This window comes from Stenella coeruleoalba (assembly GCF_951394435.1).
Source record: "Stenella coeruleoalba genome assembly, chromosome: 6".
Classification (NCBI taxonomy): Eukaryota; Metazoa; Chordata; class Mammalia; order Artiodactyla; family Delphinidae; genus Stenella; species Stenella coeruleoalba.
Window position 1 is genome coordinate 3,067,303 of NC_137151.1, and position 22,947 is coordinate 3,090,249.

The following is a 22,947-nucleotide window of genomic DNA, read 5'->3' on the forward strand; positions in this document are numbered from 1 at the left end:
AGTAGAGCTTATAATTAATTAATTTTCCAGCTTTTTTGAGCTTTAATTGACATATGACATTGTGTAAGTTTAAAGTGTTCAATGTGATGATTTGGTACATGTATATTGCAAAATGATTACCACAGTAAGGTTGGTAGTTAACACGTCCATCACCTCACATAATTACCCTTTTTTGTGTGTGTAGTAAAAACATTTAAGATCTTCTCTTCCAACTTTCAGAGTAGGGCTTTTAAAATTTGTGCCTTGATATCTTTTGTTGGTCTTGGGAAGTTTTCCATCAGTCAATATTTCTTCCAGTATTATCGATGCCCTATTTTCTTTTCCTTCTTTTTTGGGGCTCCTCTTTCACCTGTTACTCTTATCTCTGTCTTCTAAGTCTTTCACCTTCTCGTTTATGTTTTCTAAACTTTTGCTCTTCAGTTTTTCATTCTAGATATTTTTTACTAATTCTGTTTTCACCTGAGTCTAGTCTGCTCATAAACCTATTCATTGAATTTTAAATTTTAATTACTGTATTTAACAGTTCTAGTCTTTCTTTCTTTTTAAAAAAATAGTTTCCAATTCTCTGCTGAGATATTCAGTGTCTTTTCAAACATAGTAAGTATAGTTATTATAAAATTTGTATCTTATAACTCTAATATCTGGAGCCTCTCTGGGTCTCTTTCTATTGTCTGTCATTCTCATAGCTTTTAGTCATGTTTTCTTGTCTCACATTCCATCATGTACTGGACATTATGTTTAAAAAATTATTTCTTGAGTCAGTTTGAGGCCTAAGATATTATCTTTCTCCACGGATTGGGGGGAGAGGGTTGTTCTTCTAGGTAATTGGGGTAAGTAACTATGTGGGCTCACTTCAGTTTCATTGATTGAGGTGATTTCATGCAGAGCTGCAATCTGAACACAAACAGTCAACCCTGTAGAGTTCACCCTTCCTCTAGGGGTTCTTCCTGTTGGGATCCCAGCCCAAAGTGTGAGTTTTTCTGTGGCCATCCCCTTCTTTCCTGGTGAGCTCTGGACTCCGGTTCCTGGCCCCCTCGCCCTAGGAAGCCATCAGAAGTGCCATGTGTCCTCTTTAAGGTTCTCCTTAGAAACTGATAAATACACCGGGGAAAAGCAGCCTCTGATCCATGGGGCACTCATCTTGACACCTTTCATCTCAGCCTTTCTCTGATTTTGGTCCCATAATTCTGTATCACCTTGTTAACTCTGATACTTTCAAGATTTATTCATCTTTAAATGTTTTGTCTGCCTCTAGTTGTCCTCAATGGGAGAGCTAGATGAATTTCCAGATATACCATTAATGGAGGTAGAAACTTCACAAATTCGTTTTTGTTGCATTTATGAAAGGTTTTTTGATAAGAATGTTTTCTGTAAGCACAGTTACTGAACTTGCCCCCCAGCTGCTTAGATAGAACGATAGATCGTTCTATCTGGAAATGTATCACTCTGTTGTTACTTGAGAGAGTCAAGTGGAATAAATCAGCGTTATATGAACTTTGTCTCATAAATTGGGGTTAAATACCTTGAATAGGTTTTTTGCAGTCATTTTAGGTATTTATTAGCTCCTTTTAATTTGGAAACTTACTATTTTCTTGAAGTAAGGAGCTCAACACTATGTAATATCTATTTCTTGGTTGTGAAGGTTCTGTCCCACAAGTATTAACACTGTTTGACCGCCATTAAATAGGACAGTCTGCAATATTTTGTGGCCGTTCTGGAAAACAGCTGAAGCGCTCTCACAACAGTCAGCCAGGAATGCTGCTGGACAGCTGGGCACGGATGGTGAAGAGCCTAAACGTGTCATCCTCTGTGAACCAGGCTTCCCGTCTCATTGACGGCAGCGAGCCCTGCTGGCAGTCCTCGGGCTCACAAGGAAAGGTAGTGTGCCATGGGGACACTTCCAGAAACACTTCATTTAGATGGCTTAACCTTTTAGAGCTTCAGCACGAACTTTGAAAAACCTACTAAGTTATACTGTGATGGCACCTCTCAGTACTCATTTTGTATTTTAGTTCATAATTACTTTAAAGTTTCAGAGTAATATGCCATCCAGCTTTCATTGTCAGAGATTTTTAAACAATATCGGTAATAGATTTTATATAACTGATAGAGGGTATAATAGGGTTTGTTTTGTTTTGTTTTATTCCCCCACATAAAATGTATGAGTTCAGATTCTGCTTCTGGTTAGAAGTTCTTCTAATATATCCTAACAAATATGTGTTTATCTTTGGAATGCTGTTTTAATCGCACTTACATGTGGGTGTGCCTTATCTAGACATGCAAGTTAGACTTGGAGAAAGGTGCTTTCCCTCCACTTTGACTCTAGTGTTTTCTATAACCTACTCTTTGATGGGTATTAAGGGACCACCCTAAGTCAGGAGTCTATAAACACATGACTTCTGGGGCTTAGAGGGAGACATTCTTCTAATAAACAAGTAATGCTCTTGTTTCTGCCAGCTTAAAGGCAAATTCTGTCTCTCATGTGAAATTATATATTTAAAAAATCTCATTGAGAGTCAAGCTTTAGTGATACTTTCCAGCTAAAATATAGCTGAATTTTACTAAGAAGGCTTTTTTTTCTTTTTTTTAAAGCATTGGATTCGTTTGGAGATTTTCCCAGATGTTCTTGTTCATAGATTAAAAATGATAGTGGATCCTGCTGACAGTAGTTACATGCCTTCCCTGGTTGTCGTGTCAGGTACTTGAATTACTTTACTCAAAAAATATCTTCTATCATATAATAAAAACTCCTTTGTCTGATTCCTTTACCCCATTTTTCTTCCTAGGTGGAAATTCCCTAAATAACCTAATTGAATTAAAGACAATCAACATTAACCCCACTGATACCACAGTGTCCCTTCTGAATGACTCCACAGAGGTAAGTAGAGTCTCCATACTGTTCTCCATAGTGGCCGCACCAATTTACATTCCCACCAACGGTGCAGAAGGGTTCGCTTTTCTCCACACCCTCTCCAGCATTATTATTTGTAGACTTTTTAATGTTGGCCATTCTGACTGGTATGAGGTGATACCTCATTGTACTTTTGATTTGCATTTGTCTAATAATTAGTGATATCGAGCACCTTTTCATGTGCCTGTTGAGCATCTGTATGTCTTCTTTGGAGAAATGTCTGTTTAGGCCTCCTGCCCATTTTTTGATTGGGTTGTTTGTTTTTTTGATACTGAACTTCATGAGCTGTTTGTGGATTGTGGAGATTAATCCCTTAACAATTGCATCATTTGCAAATATTTTCTCCCATTCTGAGTGTTGCCTTTTTGTTTTGTTTATGGTTTCCTTTGCTGTGCAAAGACTTTTGAGTTTAATTAGGTTCCATTTGTTTATTTTTATTTTCATTACTCTAGGAAGTGGGTCAAAAAGGATCTTCCTGTGATTTATATCACAGAGTGTTCTGCCTATGTTTTCCTCTAAGAGTTTTATAATAATCCAGCCTTACATTTAGGTCTTTAATCCATTTTTAGTTTATTTTTGTGTATGGTGTTAGGAAGTGTTCTAATTTCATGCTTTTACATGTAGCTGTCCAGTTTTCCCAGCACCACTTACTGAAGAGGCTGTCTTTTCTCTATTGTCTATTCTTGACTCCTTTGTCAAAGATAAGGTGACCATATGTGCGTAGGTTTATTTCTGGGCTTTCTGTCCTGTTCCATTGATCTATATTTCTGTTTTTGTGCCAGTACCATACTGGTTTTGATGACTGTAGCTCTGTAGTATAGTCTGAAGTCAGGGATCCTGATTCCTCCAGCACTGTTTTTCTTTCCCAAGATTGCTTTGGCTTTCGGGGTCTTCTGTGTCTACATACAAATTAAAAAATTTTTTTGTTCTAGTTCTGTGAAAAATGCCATTGGTAATTTGATAGGGATTGCATTGATACTGTAGATTGCCTGGGGTAGTATAGTCATTTTCACAATATTCTTCCAATCTAAGAACATGGTGTATATTTCCATCTGTTTGTGTCATCTTCTGTTTCCTTCATTAGCGTCTTATACTTTTATGAGTACAGTAAGTCCCCTACATACGAACCTTCAAGATGCGAACTTTCAAAGATGAGAACGTGTGTTCACATGTCCAGTCATGTAAGTTAGTTCACGTCTGGCATACATTGTCACATGTGTGCATCCTCTACAAGTGGTTATGCTTTTGGATACTTTACAGTACTGTATAGACTACAGTAGTACAGTATCTTTCTTTTTTTTTCTTTTTTCCGCCCCCCCCCCCCAAAGCGTGTGCACACTCACACACACACACACACGCAGTAGATAGTGGAGTCCACATTTATAGCAAAGGTATATTCATATACTGTTTTTTTTTTTAGGGTTCCCCAACCTTTTATTTATTTATTTTTTTACATCTTTATTGAAGTATAATTGCTTTACAATGGTGTGTTAGTTTCTGCTTTATAACAAAGTGAATCAGTTATACATATACATATGTTCCTATATCTCTTCCCTCTTGCATCTCGCTCCCTCCCACCCTCCCTATCCCACCCCTCTAGGTGGTCACAAAGCACCGAGCTGATCTCCCTGTGCTATGCGGCTGCTTCCCACTAGCTATCTATTTTATGTTTGGTAGTGTATATATGTCCATGCTACTCTCTCTCTTTGTAACAGCTTACCCTTCCCCCTCCTCATATCCTCAAGTCCATTCTCTAGTAGGTCTGTGTCTTTATTCCTGTCTTACACCTAGGTTCTTCGTGACATTTTTTCTTTTCCTTAAATTCCATATATATGTGTTAGCATACGGAATTTGTCTTTTTTTTCTGACTTACTTCACTCTGTATGACAGACTCTAGGTCCATCCACCTCAATACAAATAGCTCAATTTCATTTCCTTTTATGGCCGAGTAATATTCCATTGTATATCTGTGCCACATCTTCTTTATCCATTCATCTGATGATGGACACTTAGGTTGTTTCCATCTCCGGGCTATTGTAAATAGAGCTGCAATGAACATTATGGTACATGACTCTTTTTGAATTATGGTTTTCTCAGGATATATGCGCAGTAGTGGGATTTCTGGGTCATATGGCAGTTCTATTTGTAGTTTTTTAAGGAACCTCCATACTGTTCTCCATAGTGGCTGTATGAATTCACATTCCCACCAGCAGTGCAAGAGTGTTCCCTTTTCTCCACACCCTCTCCAGCATTTATTGTTTCTAGATACTTTGATGACGGCCATTCTGACTGGTGTGAGATGATGTCTCATTGTAGTTTTGATTTGCATTTCTCTAATGATTAATGATGTTGAGCATTCTTTCATGTGTTTGTTGGCAGTCTGTATATCTTCCTTGGGGAAATGTCTACTTAGGTCTTCTGCCCATTTTTGGATTGGGTTGTTTGTTTTTTTGTTATTGAGCTGCATGAGCTGCTTATAAATTTTGGAGATTAATCCTTTGTCAGTTGCTTCATTTGCAAATATTTTCTCCCATTTTGAGGGTTGTCTTTTGGTCTTGTTTATGGTTTCCTTTGCTGTGCAAAAGCTTTGATGTTTCATTAGGTCCCATTTGTTTATTTTTGTTTCTCTAGGAGGTGGGTCAAAAAGGGTCTTGCTGTGATTTATGTCATAGAGTGTTCTGCGATGTTTTCCTCTAAGAGTTTGATAGTTTCTGGCCTTACATTTAGGTCTTTAATCCATTTTGAGCTTATTTTTGTGTATGGTGTTAGGGAGTGATCTAATCTCATACTTTTACATGCACCTATCCAGTTTTCCCAGCACCACTTATTGAAGAGGCTGTCCTTTCTCCACTGTATATTCCTGCCTCCTTTATCAAAGATAAGGTGACCATATGTGCATGGGTTTATCTCTGAGCTTTCTATCCTGTTCCATTGATCTATCTTTCTGTTTTTGTGCCAGTACCATACTGTCTTGATTACTGTAGCTTTGTAGTATAGTCTGAAGTCAGGGAGCCAGATTCCTCCAGCTCTGTTTTTCGTTCTTAAGATTGCTTTGGCTGTTCGGGGTCTTTTGTGTTTCCATACAAATTGTGAAATTTTTTGTTCTAGTTCTGTGAAAAATGCCAGTGGTAGTTTGATAGGGATTGCATTGAATCTGTAGATTGCTTTGGGTAGTAGAGTCATTTTCACAATTTTGATTCTTCCAATCCAAGAACATGGTATATCTCTCCATCTATTTGTATCATCTTTAATTTCTTTCATCAGTGCCTTATAATTTTCTGCATACAGATCTTTTGTCTCCTTAGGTAGGTTTATTCCTAGATATTTTGTTCTTTTTGTTGCAGTGGTAAATGGGAGTGTTTTCTTGATTTCAGTTTCACATTTTTCATCATTAGTGTATAAGAATGCAAGACATTTCTGCACATTAATTTTGTATCCTGCTACTTTACCAAATTCATTGATTAGCTCTAGTAGTTTTCTGGTAGCATCTTTAGGATTCTCTATCTATTGTATCATGTCATCTGCAAAGAGTGACAGCTTTACTTCTTCTTTTCCGATTTGGATTCCTTTTATTTCCTTTTCTTCTCTGATTGCTGAGGCTAAAACTTCGAAAACTCTGTTGAGTAAGAGTGGTGAGAGTGGGCAACCTTGTCTTGTTCCTGATCTTAGTGGAAATGCTTTCAGTTTTTCACCATTGAGGATGATGTTGGCTGTGGGCTTGTCATATATGGCCTTTATTATGTTGAGGAAAGTTCCCCCTGTGCCTACTTTCTGCAGGGTTTTTATCATAAACGGGTGTTAAATTTTGTCGAAAGCTTTCTCTGCATCTGTTGAGATGATCATATGGTTTTCCACCTTCAATTTATTAATACGGTGTATCACGTTGATTGATTTGCATATATTGAAGAATCCTTGCACTCCTGGAATAAACCCCCCTTGATCATGGTGTATGATCTTTTTAATGTGCTGTTGGATTCTGTTTGCTAGTATTTTGTTGAGGATTTTTGCATCTGTGTTCATCAGTGATACTGGCCTGTAGTTTTCTTTCTTTGTGACATCCTTGTCTGGTTTTGGTATCAGGGTGATGGTGGCCTCGTAGAATGAGTTTGGGAGTGTTACTCCGCTGCTATATTTTGGAAGAGTTTGAGAAAGATAGGTGTTAGCTCTTCTCTAAATGTTTGATAGAAGTCGCCTGTGAAGCCATCTGGTCCTGGGCTTTTTTTTGTTGGAAGATTTTTAATCACAGTTACAATTTCAGTGCTTGTGATTGGTCTGTTCATATTTTCTATTTCTTCCTGATTCAGTCTTGGCAGGTTGTGCATTTCTAAGAATTTGTCCATTTCTTCCAGGTTGTCCATTTTATTGGCATAGAGTTGCTTGTAGTAATCTCTCATGATCTTTTGTATTTCTGCAGTGTCAGTTGTTAGTTCTCCTTTTTCATTTCTCATTCTATTGATTTGAGTCTTCTCCCTTCTTTTCTTGATGAGTCTGGCTAATGGTTTATCAATTTTGTTTATCCTCTCAAAGAACCAGCTTTTAGTTTTATTGACCTTTGCTATCGTTTCCTTCATTTCTTTTTCATTTATTTCTGATCAGATTTTTATGATTTCTTTCCTTCTGGTAACTTTGGGTTTTTTTAATTCTACTTTCTCTAATTGCTTTAGGTGCAAGGTTAGTTTGTTTATTCGAGATGTTTCCTGTTTCTTAAGGTAGTATTTTATTGCTATAAACTTCCCTCTTAGAACTGCTTTTGCTGCATCCCATGGGTTTTGGGTCGTCGTGTCTCCATTGTCATTTGTTTCTAGGTATTTTTTGATTTCCTCTTTGATTTCTTCAGTGATCACTTCGTTTTTAAGTAGTGTATTGTTTACCCTCCATGTGTTTGTATTTTTTATGGATCTTTTCCTGTAATTGATATCTAGTCTCACAGCGTTGTGGTCGGAAAAGATATTTGATACAATTTAAATTTTCTTAAATTTACCAAGGCTTGATTTGTGACCCAAGATATGATCTATCCTGGAGAATGTTCCATGGGCACTTGATGTGTATTCTGTTGTTTTTGGATGGAATGTCCTATAAATGTCAGTTAAGTCCATCTTATCATTTAAAGCTTGTGTTTCCTTATTTATTTTCATTTTGGATGATCTGTCCATTGGTGATAGTGTGGTGTTGAAGTCCCCTATGATGAATGTGTTACTGTCGATTTCCCCTTTTATGGCTGTTAGTATTTGCCTTATGTATTGAGGTGCTCCTTTGTTGGGTGCATAAATATTTACAATTGTTATATCTTCTTCTTGGATCGATCCTTTGATCATTATGTAGTGTCCTTCTTTGTCTCTTCATATAGTCTTTATTTTAAAGTCTATTTTGTCTGATATGAGTATTGCTACTCCAGCTTTCATTTGGTTTCCATTTGCATGGAATATCTTTTTCCATCCCCTTACTTTCAGTCTGTACGTGTCTCTAGGTCTGAAGTGGGTTTCTTGTAGACAGCATATACGTGGGTCTTGTTTTTGTATCCATTCAGCCAATCTGTGTCTTTTGGTGGGAGCATTTAGTCCATTTACATTTAAGGTAATTATCGATATGTATGTTCCTAGTCCCATTTTCTTAATTGTTTTGGGTTCATTATTGTAGGTCTTTTCCTTCTCTTGTGTTTCTTGCCTAGAGCAGTTCCTTTAGCATTTGGTGTAAAGCTGGGTTGGTGGTGCTTAATTCTGTCAGGTTTTGCTTGTCTGTAAAGGTTTTGATTTCTCCATCAAATCTGAATGAAATCCTTACTGGGTAGAGTAATCTTGGTTGCAGGTTCTTCTCCTTTATCACTTTAAATATCTCTTGCCATTTCCTTCTGGCTTGCAGAGTTTCTGCTGAAAGGTCAGCTGTTAACCTTATGGGGATTCCCTTGTGTGTTATTTGTTGTTTTTCCCTTGCTGCTTTTAATATGTTTTCTTTGTATTTAATTTTTTTTTTTTTCGGTATGTGGGCCTCTCAGTGTTGTGGCCTCTCCTGTTGCGGAGCACAGGCTCTGGACGCGCAGGCTTAGTGGCCATGGCTCACGGGCCCAGCTGCTCTGCGGCATGTGGGATATTTCCGGACTCGGGGCACGAACCCGTGTGCCCTGCATCGGCAGGCGGACTCTCTACCACTGCGCCACCAGGGAAACCCTGTGTTTAATTTTTGACAGTTTGTTCAATTTGTGTCTTGGCGTATTTCTCCTTGGATTTATCCTGTATGGGATTCTCTGTGCTTCCTGGACTTGATTAACTATTTCCTTTTGCATATTAGGGAAGTTTTCAACTATAATCTCTTAAAATATTTTCTCAGTCCCTTTCTTTTTCTCTTCTTCTTCTGGAACCCCTATAATTCGAATGTTGGTGCGTTTAATGTTGTCCCAGAGGTCTCTGAGACTGTCTTCAGTTCTTTTCATTCTTTTTTCTTTATTCTGCTCTGCAGTAGTTATTTCCACTATTTTATCTTCCAGGTCACTTATCCGTTCTTCTGCCTCAGTTATTCTGCTATTGATCCCATCTAGAGTATTTTTCATTTCATTTATTGTGTTGTTCATCATTGTTTGTTTCATCTTTAGTTCTTCTAGGTCCTTGTTAAATGTTTCTTGCATTTTGTCTATTCTATTTCCAAGATTTTGGATCATCTTTACTATCATTATTCTGAATTCTTTTCCAGGTAGACTGCCTATTTCCTCTTCATTTGTTAGGTCTGGTGGGTTTTTATCTTGCTCCTTCATCTGCTGTGTGTCTTTCTGTCTTCTCATTTTGCTTATATTACTGTGTTTGGGGTCTCCTTTTTGTAGGCTGCAGGTTTGTAGTTCCCGTTGTTTTTGGTGTCTGTCCCCAGTGGCTAAAGTTGGTTCAGTGGGTTGTGTAGTCTTCCTGGTGGAGGGGACTAGTGCCTGTGTTCTGGTGGATGAGGCTGGATCTTGTCTTTCTGGTGGGCAGGTCCACGTCTGGTGGTGTGTTTTGGGGTATCTGTGGACTTATTATGATTTTAAGCAGCCTCTCTGGTAATGGATGGGGTTGTGTTCCTTTGTTGCTAGTTGTTTGGCATATAATGTCCAACACTGTAGTTTGCTGGTGATTGAGTGAAGCTGGGTGTTGGTGTTGAGATGGAGATCTCTGGGAGATTTTCGCCGTTTGATATTATGTGGAGCTGGGAGGTCTCTTGTGGACCAGTGTCCTGAAGTTGGCTCTCCCACCTCAGAGGCACAGCACTGACTCCTGGCTACAGCACCAAGAGCCTTTCATCCACACGGCTCAGAATTAAAGGGAGAAAAAGTAGATAGGAAGAAAGGAAGGAAGGAAGAGGGGAGGGAGGGAGGCAGGGAGGAGGGAAGGGAAGGAAGGAAGGAAAGAAAGATAGAAAGAAAGAAAGAAAGAAAGCAGATAAAATAAAATAAGATAAAATAAAATAAAGTTATTAAATTAAAAAGTCATTATTAAGAAAAAAATTTTGTTTGAAAAAGAAAAACAAAAACGGACGTATAGAATCCTAGGACAAATGGTGGGAGCAAAGCTGTACAGACAAAGTCTCACACAGAAGCATACACATACACACAAAGAGAGGAAAAGGGAAAAAAATAATAAATCTTGCTCTCAAAGTCCACCTTAATTTGGGATGATTTGTTGTCTATTCGTGTATTCCACAGATGCAGGGGACATCAAGTTGATTGTGGAGCTTTAATCCGCTGCTTTTGAGGCTGCTGGGAGAGATTTCTCTTTCTCTTCTTTGTTCTCACAGCTCCCGGGGTTCAGCTTTGGATTTGGCCCTGCCTCCGTGTGTAGGTTGCCGGAGGGCGTCTGTTCTTTGCTCAGACAGGACGGGGTTAAAGGAGCAGCTCCTTTGGGGACTCTGGCTCACTCAGGCTGGAGGGGAGGGAGGGGCATGGAGTGCGGGGCGAGCCTGCGGCGGCAGAGGCCAGCGTGAGGTTGCACCCGCCTTAGGTGCGCCATGTGTTCTCCCGGGGGAGATGTCCCTGGATCCCAGGACCCTGGCAGTGGCGGGCTGCACAGGCTCCCCGGAAGGAGGTTGTGGATAGTGACCTGTGCTCGCACACAGGCTTCTTGGTGGCGGCCACAGTGCGTTAGCATCTCATACCCGTCTCTGGGGTCCACAGTTTTTTTTTTTTTCACATCTTTATTGGAGTATAATTGCTTTACAATGGTGTGTTAGTTTCTGCTTTATAACAAAGTGAATCAGTTATACATATGTTCCCATATCTCTTTCCTCTCGCGTCTCCCTCCCTTCCACCCTCCCTATCCCACACTTCCAGGCGGTCCGCACTTTTAGCCGCGGCTCGCACCCGTCTCTGGAGCTCCTTTAAGCAGCGCGCACCAGGAAACAAAGAGGGAAGAAAAAGTCTCTTGCCTCTTCGTCATGTCCAGACTTTTCCCCGGACTCCCTCCCAGCTAGCCGTGGTGCACTAACCCCCTGCAGGCTGTGTTCATGCCGCCAGCTCCAGTCCTCTCCCTGTGCTCCGACCTCTCCCTGAAGCCCGAGCCTCAGCTCCCAGCCCCGCACGCCCTGGCAGGTGAGCAGACAAGCCTCTCGGGCTGGTGAGTGCCGATCGATACTGATCCTCTGTGCGGGAATCTCTTCACTTTGCCCTCGGCACCCCTGTTGCTGTCCTCTCCTCCGCGGCTCTGAAGCTTTCCCCTTGTGCCACCCGCAGTCTCCACCCGCGAAGGGGTTTCCTAGTGTGTGGAAACCTTTCCTCCTTCACAGCTTCCTCCCAGTGGTGCACTCCTGTCCCTATCCTTTTGTCTCTGTTTATTCTTTTTTCTTTTGCCCTACCCAGGTACGTGGGAACTTTCTTGCCTTTTGGGAGGTCTGAGGTCTTCTGCCAGCGTTCAGTAGGTGTTCCGTAGGAGTTGTTCCACGTGTAGATGTATTTCTGGTGTATCTGTGGGGAGGAAGGTGATCCCCACATCTTACTCTTCCGCCATCTTCCCCTCGTCCCAGTATCTTTATTTCAAGCCCCGGATAGGCTTTATGGCCTCTATTATGTTGAGGTATGTTCCCTCTATGCCCACTTTCTGGAGAGTTTTTATCATAAGTGTGTGTTGAATTTTGTCAAAAGCTTTTTCTGCATCCATTTGAGATGATAATAGGGTTTTTATTCTTCAATTTGTTAACGTGGTGTATCACACTGATTTGCGGATACTGAAAAATCCTTGCACCCCTGGGATAATTCTGCTTGATGATGGTGTATGATCCTTTTAATGTATTGTTGGATTCGGTTTGCTAGTATTTTGTTGAGAAGTTTTTTAAAATTTATTTATTTATTTATTTATTCATTTGGTTGAGCCAGGTCTTACTTGCAGCAGTCAGGCTCCTTAGTTGTGGCTCGCAGACTCCTTAGTTGCGTCACGTGGGCTCCTTAGTTGTGGCAGGCAGGTTACTTAGTTGTGGTTCGAGGGCTCCTTAGTTGTGGCTCACCAGCTCCTTAGTTGTGGCACATGGGCTCCTTAGTTGCGGCAGGTGGGCTCTGTTAGTTGAGGCTCACAGGCTCCTTAGTTGCGGTTCACCAGCTGCTTAGTTGCAGCATGCAGGTGGGATCTAGTTCCCTGACGAGGGATCAAACCCAGGCCCCCTGCATTGACCCGCGCCACCAGGGAGGTCACCTGTTGAGGATTTTTGTGTCTATGTTCATCAGTGATAATTGCCCTGTAAATTTTCATTTCTTTTGTGTGTGTGTGTGTGTGTGTGTGTGTGTGTGTGTGAGATATCTTTGTCTGGTTTTGCTATCAGGGCGATGGTGGCTTCATAGAATGAGTTTGGGAATGTTCCTTCCTCTGCAGTTTGTTTTTTTGCAGTAGTTTCAGAAGGATAGGTGTTAACTCTTCTCTAAATGTTTGGTAGAATTCACCTGTGAAGCCACCTGGTCCTGAACTTTTGATTGTTGCAAGTTTTAAAATCACAGATTTAGCACATAATTAACTGAAAAGCTTTTGCACAGCAAAGGATACCCTGGAGAAAACGAAAAGACAACCTATTGAATGGGAGAAAAAAATTGAAATGGTATGACTGATAAGGGATTAATATACAACATATATCAACAGCTCATACAACTCAACAGCAAAAAACCAACCCAATTAAAAAATGGGCAGAAGAACTGAATAGACATTTTTCCAAAGAAGAAATGCAGATGGCCAACAGGCAGATGAAAAGATACTCAAAATCACAAATCATCAGTGAAATGCAAATTAAAACCACAATGAGATATCACCTCAGACCTGTCAGAATGGCTGTCATCAAAAAGAACACAAATAACAAATGTTAGCGAGAATTGCAGAAAAGGGAACACTTGTACACTGTTGGTGGGAATGTAAATTGGTACAGGTATATATCCGAAAAAGATAACATGTACCTCAATGTTCATAGCAACATTATTTACAATTGTCAAGATAGGGAAGCAACCTAAGTGTCCATCAACAGAAGAACGGATAAAGATGTGGTACATACATACAATGGAGTACTGCTCAGCCACAAAAGAGAATGAAAATTTGCCATTTGCAACAACATGGAGGGACTTGGAGGGCATTATGCTAAGTGAAATAAGTCAGACAGAGAAAGACAGATACTGTATGATATCACTTACATGTGGAATCTAAAAAATACACCAGTTAGTGAATATAACAGAAAAAGAAGCTGAGTCACAGACATAGAGAACAAACTAGTGGCTACCAGGGGGAGAAGGAAGAGGGGAGGGGCAATATAGGGGTAGGGGGTTAAGAGGCACAAACTATTAGGTATAAAATAAGCTACAAGGATATATTGTACAACGTGGGGAATATAACAGATATAGAGTATAACCTATAAAAATTGTGAATCACTATATTGTATACCTGTAACTCACATATTATTATATATCAACTATACATCAATGAAAAATAAATTGCTTAATTGATTTAAAGAAGTCACAGATTCAATATCAGTACTTGTAATTGGTCTGTTCATACTTCCTATTTCTTCGTGCTTCTGTCTTGGGAGATTATACCTTTTAGGAATTTGTCCATTTCTTCTAGGTTGTCCATTTAATTGGCATGTTGTTGCTTGTAGTAGTCTCTTATGACCCTTTGTATTTCTGTGCTCTTGGTTATAACTTCTTTTTCATTTCTGATTTTATTGTTTCTGGCCCTCTCCCGTTTTTTTCTTGATGATTCTGACTAAAGGTTTATCAATTTTTTTTTCTGTTTTCAGAGGACCAGCTTATAGTTTCATTGATCTTTTCTATTGGTATTTTAGTCTCTATTTCATTTATTTCTGCTCTGATCTTTATGATTTCTTCTCCTAACTTTGGCTTTTGTTTGTTCTTGTTTCTCTGTTTGCTTTAGGCATAAGGTTTGTTGTTTATTTGAGAACTCCCCTCTTAGAATTGCTTTGCTGCATCTCATAGGTTTTGGATCATCATGTTTTTATTTTCATTTGTCTGTAGGTATTTTCTGATTTCCTCCTTGATTTCTTCAGTGATCCACTGGCTGTTTAGTAGCATATTGTTCAGCCTCCATATGCTTGTTTTTTTTGCAGTTGTTTTCTTGTTGATTTCTAATCTCATAGTGTTGTGGTCGTAAAAGATGGTTGCTATTATTTCAGTTTTCTTAAATTTACCAAGGCTTGCTTTGTGGCCTAGCATGTCATCTATCCTGGAGAATGTTCCATGTGCACTTGAAAAGAATGTGTATTCTGCTACTCTCAGGTAGAATGCTTTATAAATATCAATTAAGCCCCTCTGGTCTAATATGTCATTTAAAGCCTGTGTTTCCTTACTGATTTTCTGTCTGGGTGATCTGTCCACTAATGAAGGTGGGGTATTAACATCCCCCACTGTTATTGTGTTACTGTCGATTTCTCCTTTTATGTCTGTTAATGTTTGCCTTATATGTTGAGATGCTTCCCTGTTGGGTGAATATATATTTACAATTGTTGTATTTCCTTGGATTGAAGAAGATATAACATTTCTTCCCCTCATTTTCAGTTTGTATGTGTCTCTAGATCTGAAGTGAGTCTCCTATAGGCAGCAGATATATGGGCCATGTTTTTGTTTCCATTCAGTCAGTCTGTGTCTTTTGGTTGGAGCATTTAGTCCGTTTACATTTAAGGTATTTATCCATATGTATGTTCCTATTGCCGTTTTGCTAATTGTTTTGGATTTGTTTTTGTAGGTCTTTTTTTCCCCTTTCTTCTTTTGTTTTCTTCTGATTTGATGTATATCTTTAGTGTTATTTTGCATTCCTTTTTCTTTTTTGTGTGTATTTCTATTACAGGTTTTTGTTTTGTGGTTACTATGAGGTTTTTGTACAGCAGTCTAGTTAAATATGTGCTTGTTTTAAGTTGCTGATCTCTTAATTTCAAATGCATTTTAGATACTCTGCATTTGTACTCTTCTCCCCTCATGGTCACTGCTTTTGAATTCATATTTTACATCTAATTGTTTTGTCTATCCCTTAAACCCTTATTGTGGGTACAGATGATTTTACTCCTTTTGTCTTTTAACCTCCCTACTAGCTTTGTGTGTGAATGATTTCCTACTGTATGTTTACCTTTACTAGAGAGCTTTTCCATTTTGTAATTTTCTTGTTTCTAGTTGTGTCGTTTTCTTTTCCACCTAGAGGAGTTCCTTTAGCATTTGCTGTAAAGCTGGTTTGATGTTCCTGAATTCTTTTAGCTTTTACTTGTCTGTAAAGCTTTTGTTTTCTTCATCAAATCTCAGTGAGAGCCTTGCAGTGTAGAATATTCTTGGTTATAGGTTCTTCTCTTTCATCACTTTATATTGTGCATTCCCTTCTGGTCTGCAGAGGTTTTGCTGAAAAATCAGCTGATAGCCTTATAGGATTCCCTTGTATGTTGTCTTTTGCTTTTCCCTTGTTACTTTTAATATTCTCTCTTTATCTTTTAATTTTTTCATTTTTATGACAATAGTCCTTGTGTATTCCTCTGCGGGTTAATCCTATATGGGATTCTCTGTGCTTCCTGGACTTGGTTGACTTTTTCCTTTCCCAGCTTAGGTAAGTTTTCAGCTATTATCTCTTCAGATATTTTATCAAGTCCTTTCTCTCTCTCTTCTTCTGGGACCCCTATAATATGAATATTTATGTGCTTGTCGTCGTCCTACTGGTCTCTTAAACTGTCCTCATTTCTTTTTGTTCTCTTTTCTGTTTGGTAGCAGTGATTTCCAGTACTGTGTCTTCTAGCTCACTAATCCATTCTTCTGCCTCATTTAGGCTACTGTTGATTCCTTCTGGTATATTTTTCAGTTCAGTTATTGCATTCCTTAATTGTTTGGTTGTTCTGTATATTTTCTAATTCTTTATTTAAAAACTTCTAATTTCTCACTCTGTGCATCTATTCTCCTTCTGAGTTCTTTCATCATCTTTATCATCATTACTCTGAACTCTTGGGTAGATTGCCTCGACGTCACTTAGTTTTTCTTCTGGCGTTTTATCTTGTTACTTCGTCTGAAACATAATCCTGTTGCTGCATTTTGTTTAAATTGCTATTTGTATTTTTATGTATGTGGTAGGTTGGTTCTGCTTCTCAACCTTGGAGAAGTGGCCCTCTGTAAGAGATGTCCTATGCATCCCAGCAGTGCAGTTCCTTCTCATCATCCAAGGAAGGGCCACGGGCCAGCTGGTTCCAGGGTAGGGTCTGGCCTGCATTTGCAGACTTGGTCTGTTGGCTGAAGGACTGTCATTTTCTTGCTTCTGGTGTCTGACCTCTGGTGAGTGAGGCTGGTCTAGATAGTTGAGTGAGTGAGATTCCTGGCAGGTGGGGCTGGTGCCTGCCCCCTGGTAGGTGGAGTTGGGTCTTGGTCCTCTGGTGGGCAGGACCATGTATAGAGGCAGCTGTGGGCTCAGGAAGTCTTTAGGCAGTCTGTCTGCTGATGGCTGTTTCCGCACCTAGTTTGTTGTTTATCCTGAGGCGTTCCAGCATTGGAGCCTAGAGCCTGGTGGGTGGGGCCAGGTCTTGGTGCCAGAATGTCAGCCTCCAGGAGAGCTCATGCAGATGAATATTCTCCTGATATATCTGCCACTAGTGTCTATGCCCCCAGTGTGGGCCACAGCCTCTCCCTGCCTCCCCAGGAGACCCTCCAAGACCAGCAGGTAGATCTGGCCCAGATACCTATCAAATTGCTGCTTTTGCTCTTGGTCCTGGTGCATGTGAGATTTTGCATGCACCCTTTATGAGTGAAGTCTCTATTTCCCCCAGTCCTCTGGATCTCCTCCAGTCAAGCCCCCGCTGATCTTCAAAGGCAGATGCTCTCAGGGTTCCTCTTCCCAGTGCCAGACCCCCAGGCTGGGGAGCGTGATGTGAGGCTCAGAACTCTCACTCCTGTTGGAGAACCTCTGTAATATAATTATTCTCCAATTTGTGAGTTGCCAACCCCGGTGGGTATGGGATTTAATTATATCATGAGCCTGCCTGTCCTACCAGTCTTGCTGTGGTCCATCTTTATGTCTTTAGCTGTAGAGGATCTTTTCTAGTAGGTGTCAGTCTTTTTCAACGATAGTTGTTCTGCAGATTGTTGTGATTTTGTTGTGCTTGTGAGAAGAGGTGAGCTTAGTGTCCTTCTACTCTGCCATCTTGGCCACTCTCCCATAGTGTTCCTTTTTGATGGTTTGCAAATGACAATGGAGTTGCCTTTTTTTGACCATCTCTATAATAACATTGAGCCCATATTTTCCCCCTTAATTAAATAATTGTATTTATTTTAAAATTTGACATGTATACAACTTGAATTTGTTGCTTATCAGATCAGCTTGAAAAGAAAACAAAACAAATTTCTTCCTCACTATCTTTGGTAAGAAGCAGGGGTAAAAGCTCTTGGCAAAAGTCATTGCCAAGCATGTCAGGGTGCTTTGTGCATTTAGCATTGTGTTATTCACGTTAAATATCTGTTACTATTGCAATAGTTCTTTCTGACCATACATGTGACACTGGAAATTGCTTTTTTGTTTTCATACCTTTAATTTGGTAGTAAGGAAAATTTCAAAATGAATCCAAGTTAATTTTATCTCCTGAAAATTCTGTCTGAGAGAATCAGTGAAGGTTCTTTTAAACAGTACATGTTACGGATCAGTGAGACTGCCTTATAAATCTTCCAGTAAATCTTTCCACACAGACGTGAACACTATTTTAGTAAATTAAATATATTTAAAGTAACGCAGGTTAAAGCAGTTTTTTTAACTACCTATACATTATCTCATGAGAACTTATTTAATTGATATGATAGTGGATAAAGATACCAAATAGTTGACTTTTTATTCATCTAAAGTTTATCATAAGTGAGTTTATTTTTAAATTATTAAATGCAGTTTACCAATCATTGCTTTATTACTTTAAAAAATTTTTTATTGGTGTATAGTTGACTTACAGTGTGTTAGTTTCAGGTGTACAGCAAAGTGAATCAGTTATACATGTACATGTATCCACTCTTTTTTTTAGATTCTTTTCCTATATAGGCCATTACAGAGTATTGAGTAGAGTTCCCTGTGCTATACAGCAGGTTTTTATTAGTTATCCATTTTATATATAGCAGTGTGTATATGTCAGTCCCAGTCTCCCAATTTATCCCTCCTCCCGTTATCCCTTGGTAACTATAAGTTTGTTTTCTACATCCATGACTCTACTTCTGTTTTGTAAATAAGTTCATTTGTACCCTTTTTTTTTAGATTCCACATGTAAGCGATATCATATGATGTTTGTCTTTCTGTGTCTGACTTACTTCACTTGGTATGACCATCTCTAGGTCCATCCATCTTGCTGCAAATGGCATTATTTTGTTCTTTTTTATGGCTGAGTTATATTCCATTGTATATATGTACCACATCTTCTTTATCCATTCCTCTTGTGACGGACATTTATGTTGCTTCCATGTCCTGGCTATTGTAAATAGTGCTCCAGTAAAGATAGGGGTGCATGTGTCTTTTCAAATTATGGTTTTCTCTGGACATATGCCCAGAAGTGGGATTGCTGGGCCATATGGTAGTTCTATTTTTAGCTTTTAAAGGAACCTCCATAGTGTTCTCCATAGTGGCTGCACCAATTTACATTCCCACCAACAGTGTAGGAGGGTTCCCGTTGCCCTACACCCTCTGTAGCATTTACTGTTTGTAGATTTTTTGATGATGGATATTCTGACCAGTTTGAGGTGATACCTCATTGTATTTTTGATTTGCATTTGTCTAATAATTAGTGATATTGAGCATCTTTTCATGTGCCTGTTGCCCATCTATCTGTATGTCTTCTTTGGAGAAATGTCTCTTTAGATCTTCCACCCATTTTTTGATTGGGCTATTTGTTTGTTTGATATTGAGCTTCATGAGCTGTTTGTATATTTTGGAGATTAATCCTTTGTTAGTTGCTTTGTTTGCAAATATTTTCTCCCATTCTGACAGTTGTCTTTTTGTTTTGTTTATGGTTTCCTTTGCTGTTCCTTTCCTTTTGAGTTTAATTAGGTCCCATTTGTTTATTTTTATTTTTTTTAAACATCTTTATTGGGGTATAATTGCTTTACAATGGTGTGTTAGTTTCTGCTTTATAACAAAGTGAATCAGTTATACATATACATATGTTCCCATATCTCTTCCCTCTTGCGTCTCCCTCCCTCCCACCCTCCCTAGCCCACCGCTCCAGGCGGTCACAAAGCACCGAGCCGATATCCCTGTGCCATGCGGCTGCTTCCCACTAGCTATCTACCTTATGTTTGTTAGTGTGTATACGTCCATTTTATTTTTATTTTCATTACTTTAGGAGGTGGATCAAAAAAGATCTTGCTGCGATTTATGTCAAAGATTGTTTTGCCTATGTTTTCCTCTAAGAGTTTTATAATAATCCAGCCTTACATTTAGGTCTTTAATCCATTTTGAGTTTATTTTTGTGTATGGTGTTAGGGAGTGTTCTAATTTCATTCTTTTATATGTACGTGTCGAGTTTTCCCAGCACCACTTATTAAAGACACGGTCTTTTCTCCATTGTAGAGTCTTGCCTCCTTTGTCATAGATTAGGTGACCATCGGTGTGTGGGTTTATCTCTGGGCTTTCTATCCCATTCCATTGATCTGTATTTCTGTTTTTGTGCCAGTACCATACTGTTTTGATTACTGTAGATTTGTAGTATAGTCTGAAGTCAGGGATCCTGGTTCCTCTAGCTTTGTTTTTCTTTTGCAAGATTGCTTTGGCTATTCAGGGTCTTTTGTGTTTCCATACAATCTGTAAATTTTTTTGTTCTAGTTCTGTGAAAAATGCCTTTGGTAATTTGAAATGGGTTGTGTTGGATCTGTAGATTGCTTTGGGTAGTATAGTCATTTTCACAATATTGATTCTTCCAATCTAAGAACATGGTATATCTCTCCATCTGTTTGTGTCGTCTTTGATTTCTTTCATCAGTATCTTATAGTTTTCTGAGTACAGGTCTTTTGCTCCTTGGGTAAGAATCATTGCTTTATTATTTTTTTCTGTCCACATAAAGGCAGGCAAGTTCCATGTGATCCCAGTGTGTTACGTTAAAGAAACTGGTAACACAGTTTTTCAAGGTGGAAGATTGGTAACTTGTATCTAGAGACTATGGGACCATACCAACACTTTCCCCCAGGTCTAAGAGTTGATGCTTTGGCCCTTGGGTACACCAGAAGGTTTTTGTTCTATTTATTTTCTTCCTGTCTTTGATAAATAAAATTTTGGAACACCATTCATTCTTGAATGTCATTAAACTATTTTATGGAATGCCATGTAATAAATTAACAGTTAATACCAATGGTGGTAATAAATTAATAAAGTGGCAAATGATGAAAATTGAAGATATTATTGAGTTTTTCTGAGAAAAGATAATATTGCATTTTAGTGCATTTTATTAACTTATTGCTGGGTAATGGAATGTAGCTTGTCTGTTATCTTAATTATGCTACTGAATTCTTTTTTTTTTGTATTTTAAGTAAATCAGTAACCACAGAAATTTATTCAGTAACTGAGATAGGTATTCATGAAAGGTGTATTGATTTTAATAAATTTTAATAAATTTTCAGTTCAGAACAATTTATTACGTAATATTTGAGAAGCACAGAATAGTGTATTTCACGTATATGAGAAATATGAAGCATTGTGAGTATTCAGAAAATTCAGGGCCCACTCTCCATCCCTCCAACCAACTTAAGAACTAGAATATTACCATTCCTGTAAAGCTACTGGACTCTTTCTTCTAGAATTGCTTTTCCTATCAAAATGGTTTGTGACAGGAATTTTCTAACATAACTGTAAATAGTAAGTATACTGAATCCTCCATGAACCTATCACCTAGTTTCAATGATTATCAACATTTTTGCCAGTCGTGTTTCACTAACTCCGTCCATGTGTCCCCCCTGCCCCCCGCCCTTTTTTTTTTGAGGTGTTAAAGCAAGCTCCAGACATGGCCTTATTTCAGTAGTGAGTACTTCAATTATTCATTTCTAACAAGGACTTTAAAAATGTAACCACAATGCCATCACACCGAAAAGTTTTTCTTTAATATCATAAAATATCCAGTCAATGTTTAAATTTTCCCAATTATCCAATAAATGTTCATTTGTAGTTGGTTACTCTGAATCGTGATTCAGGCAGTGTCTGCACTTTGCACTTCATTAAAATTTTTCACTGTCTTGGTTTTTCCTTGCTAAAGAAAGAAACAGGGTCTCTTTTTCTTGTAGAATTTTTCATTTCTCTGTTTGCCTTTTTCACTCAACCTGTGCTTCCTGTGACATCATAGGTAGATCTTAAGGTTTGATTAGGGCCCATTGAGGCAACAAGAAGTCATTGGTGATGTGTGTGCTTCCTGCTGTTTCAGTGTTTGTTCACATGATATACAGGAATAGAAGAATACTCTGAATGTCAAGTCCGGGGGTGGGGCATTCTGTGGGACAGGGAGCCAACTTTAAAAAATGAATGGCAAAGGTGTAACAGAGGGAGGTTGCATCCTGTTTGGATTCTGATTTGGATAAGCTGAAAATAGAAAGATGTTTATGAGATGATTAGAAAATTTGATCACTGGTAGCATTTAGATGATATAAGATTATTGATTTAGCTATCATAATAGTACTGTGGATATATTTTTTAAATGCCTGTATTTCAGTGATACATACTAAAGTTTTAAAACAACATGCTGCCTGGAATTTTCTTATGATAATCCATATATGAACAAAATCAGTCATCCATTGATAATTGTTGAACTAGGTGATGGGGTTATGGGACTCTGTATTGTTTTCTCTAATTTGTATGTAATCAAGTATTTTTATTATGTTTTAAAAATTATGAAGCCTTTGTGACTACCTGACACCTAATCTCTTTCTTAATCATCTTCGTTTAAGAAAGCTTTAAGACAGAAAAGTTTTGGAGTCATTCAGTAAGGCTATCATACTATTTCATTTTAGTAAGAAAATTACTGTGAGTCCCATGCCTTGGATGAACATCCTTGGTGAATTAACGACTTCTTTTGAAAGCAAACCCCACTCAAATGTGCCTGCCTCAACCCTGCCTAGTATTTCCAGAACTTAAGTAAAGGGGCTCTAACTTTCCACACATTCCATGTCTCATATGTCCTTCTCTCCAGTTAAAGTATCTAATGTGTTTGATTCTGAAAACTCTGTAGCTTACTGTGTTTGTATCTAGTATCACAGGTATATTGAAATTGCAATAAAGCAGTGCAGGAGCTCAGGAATTGATTGTAAAATCCATGGTCTCATCCTGCTGGGACGGATACGTGCGGAGGAGGAAGATTTGGCTGCAGTTCCTTTCTTAGCTTCAGATAATGAGGAGGAAGAGGACGAAAAAGGCAACAGTGGGAGGTGAGAGCTGTTTGCTGTTGGTGGTACTCATGCCCAAACTCTGACTTTCAAAAGCCAGTGTTTAATTGGAGTGTATCTCATAATGAGGATAGTTTAGTGCCGATAGGACTATTTGTTAAGTATTAGTTAATGTTCAAATCATATTCAAAAATATGATTTAATTTAATTTTAGGAAAAATTTAATGTGGAAACACATTGTATTTAGAAA

At 38.7% G+C, this 22,947-nt stretch overlaps 1 protein-coding gene across 4 annotated transcripts in view; it reads left to right on the forward strand.

Annotated features, from left to right (window-relative positions):
- HERC2 (HECT and RLD domain containing E3 ubiquitin protein ligase 2) overlaps positions 1 to 22,947 on the forward strand; it is a 229,590-nt gene that overhangs the window by 129,125 nt on the left and 77,518 nt on the right. For all 4 annotated transcript variants that reach the window (XM_079925094.1, XM_079925095.1, XM_079925096.1 and 1 more), the window contains 4 exons: positions 1,688 to 1,878; positions 2,593 to 2,698; positions 2,787 to 2,878; positions 22,564 to 22,739. In XM_079925094.1, the coding sequence (XP_079781220.1) occupies positions 1,688 to 1,878; positions 2,593 to 2,698; positions 2,787 to 2,878; positions 22,564 to 22,739 (565 nt within the window). The remainder of the gene's footprint in view (positions 1 to 1,687; positions 1,879 to 2,592; positions 2,699 to 2,786; positions 2,879 to 22,563; positions 22,740 to 22,947) is intronic.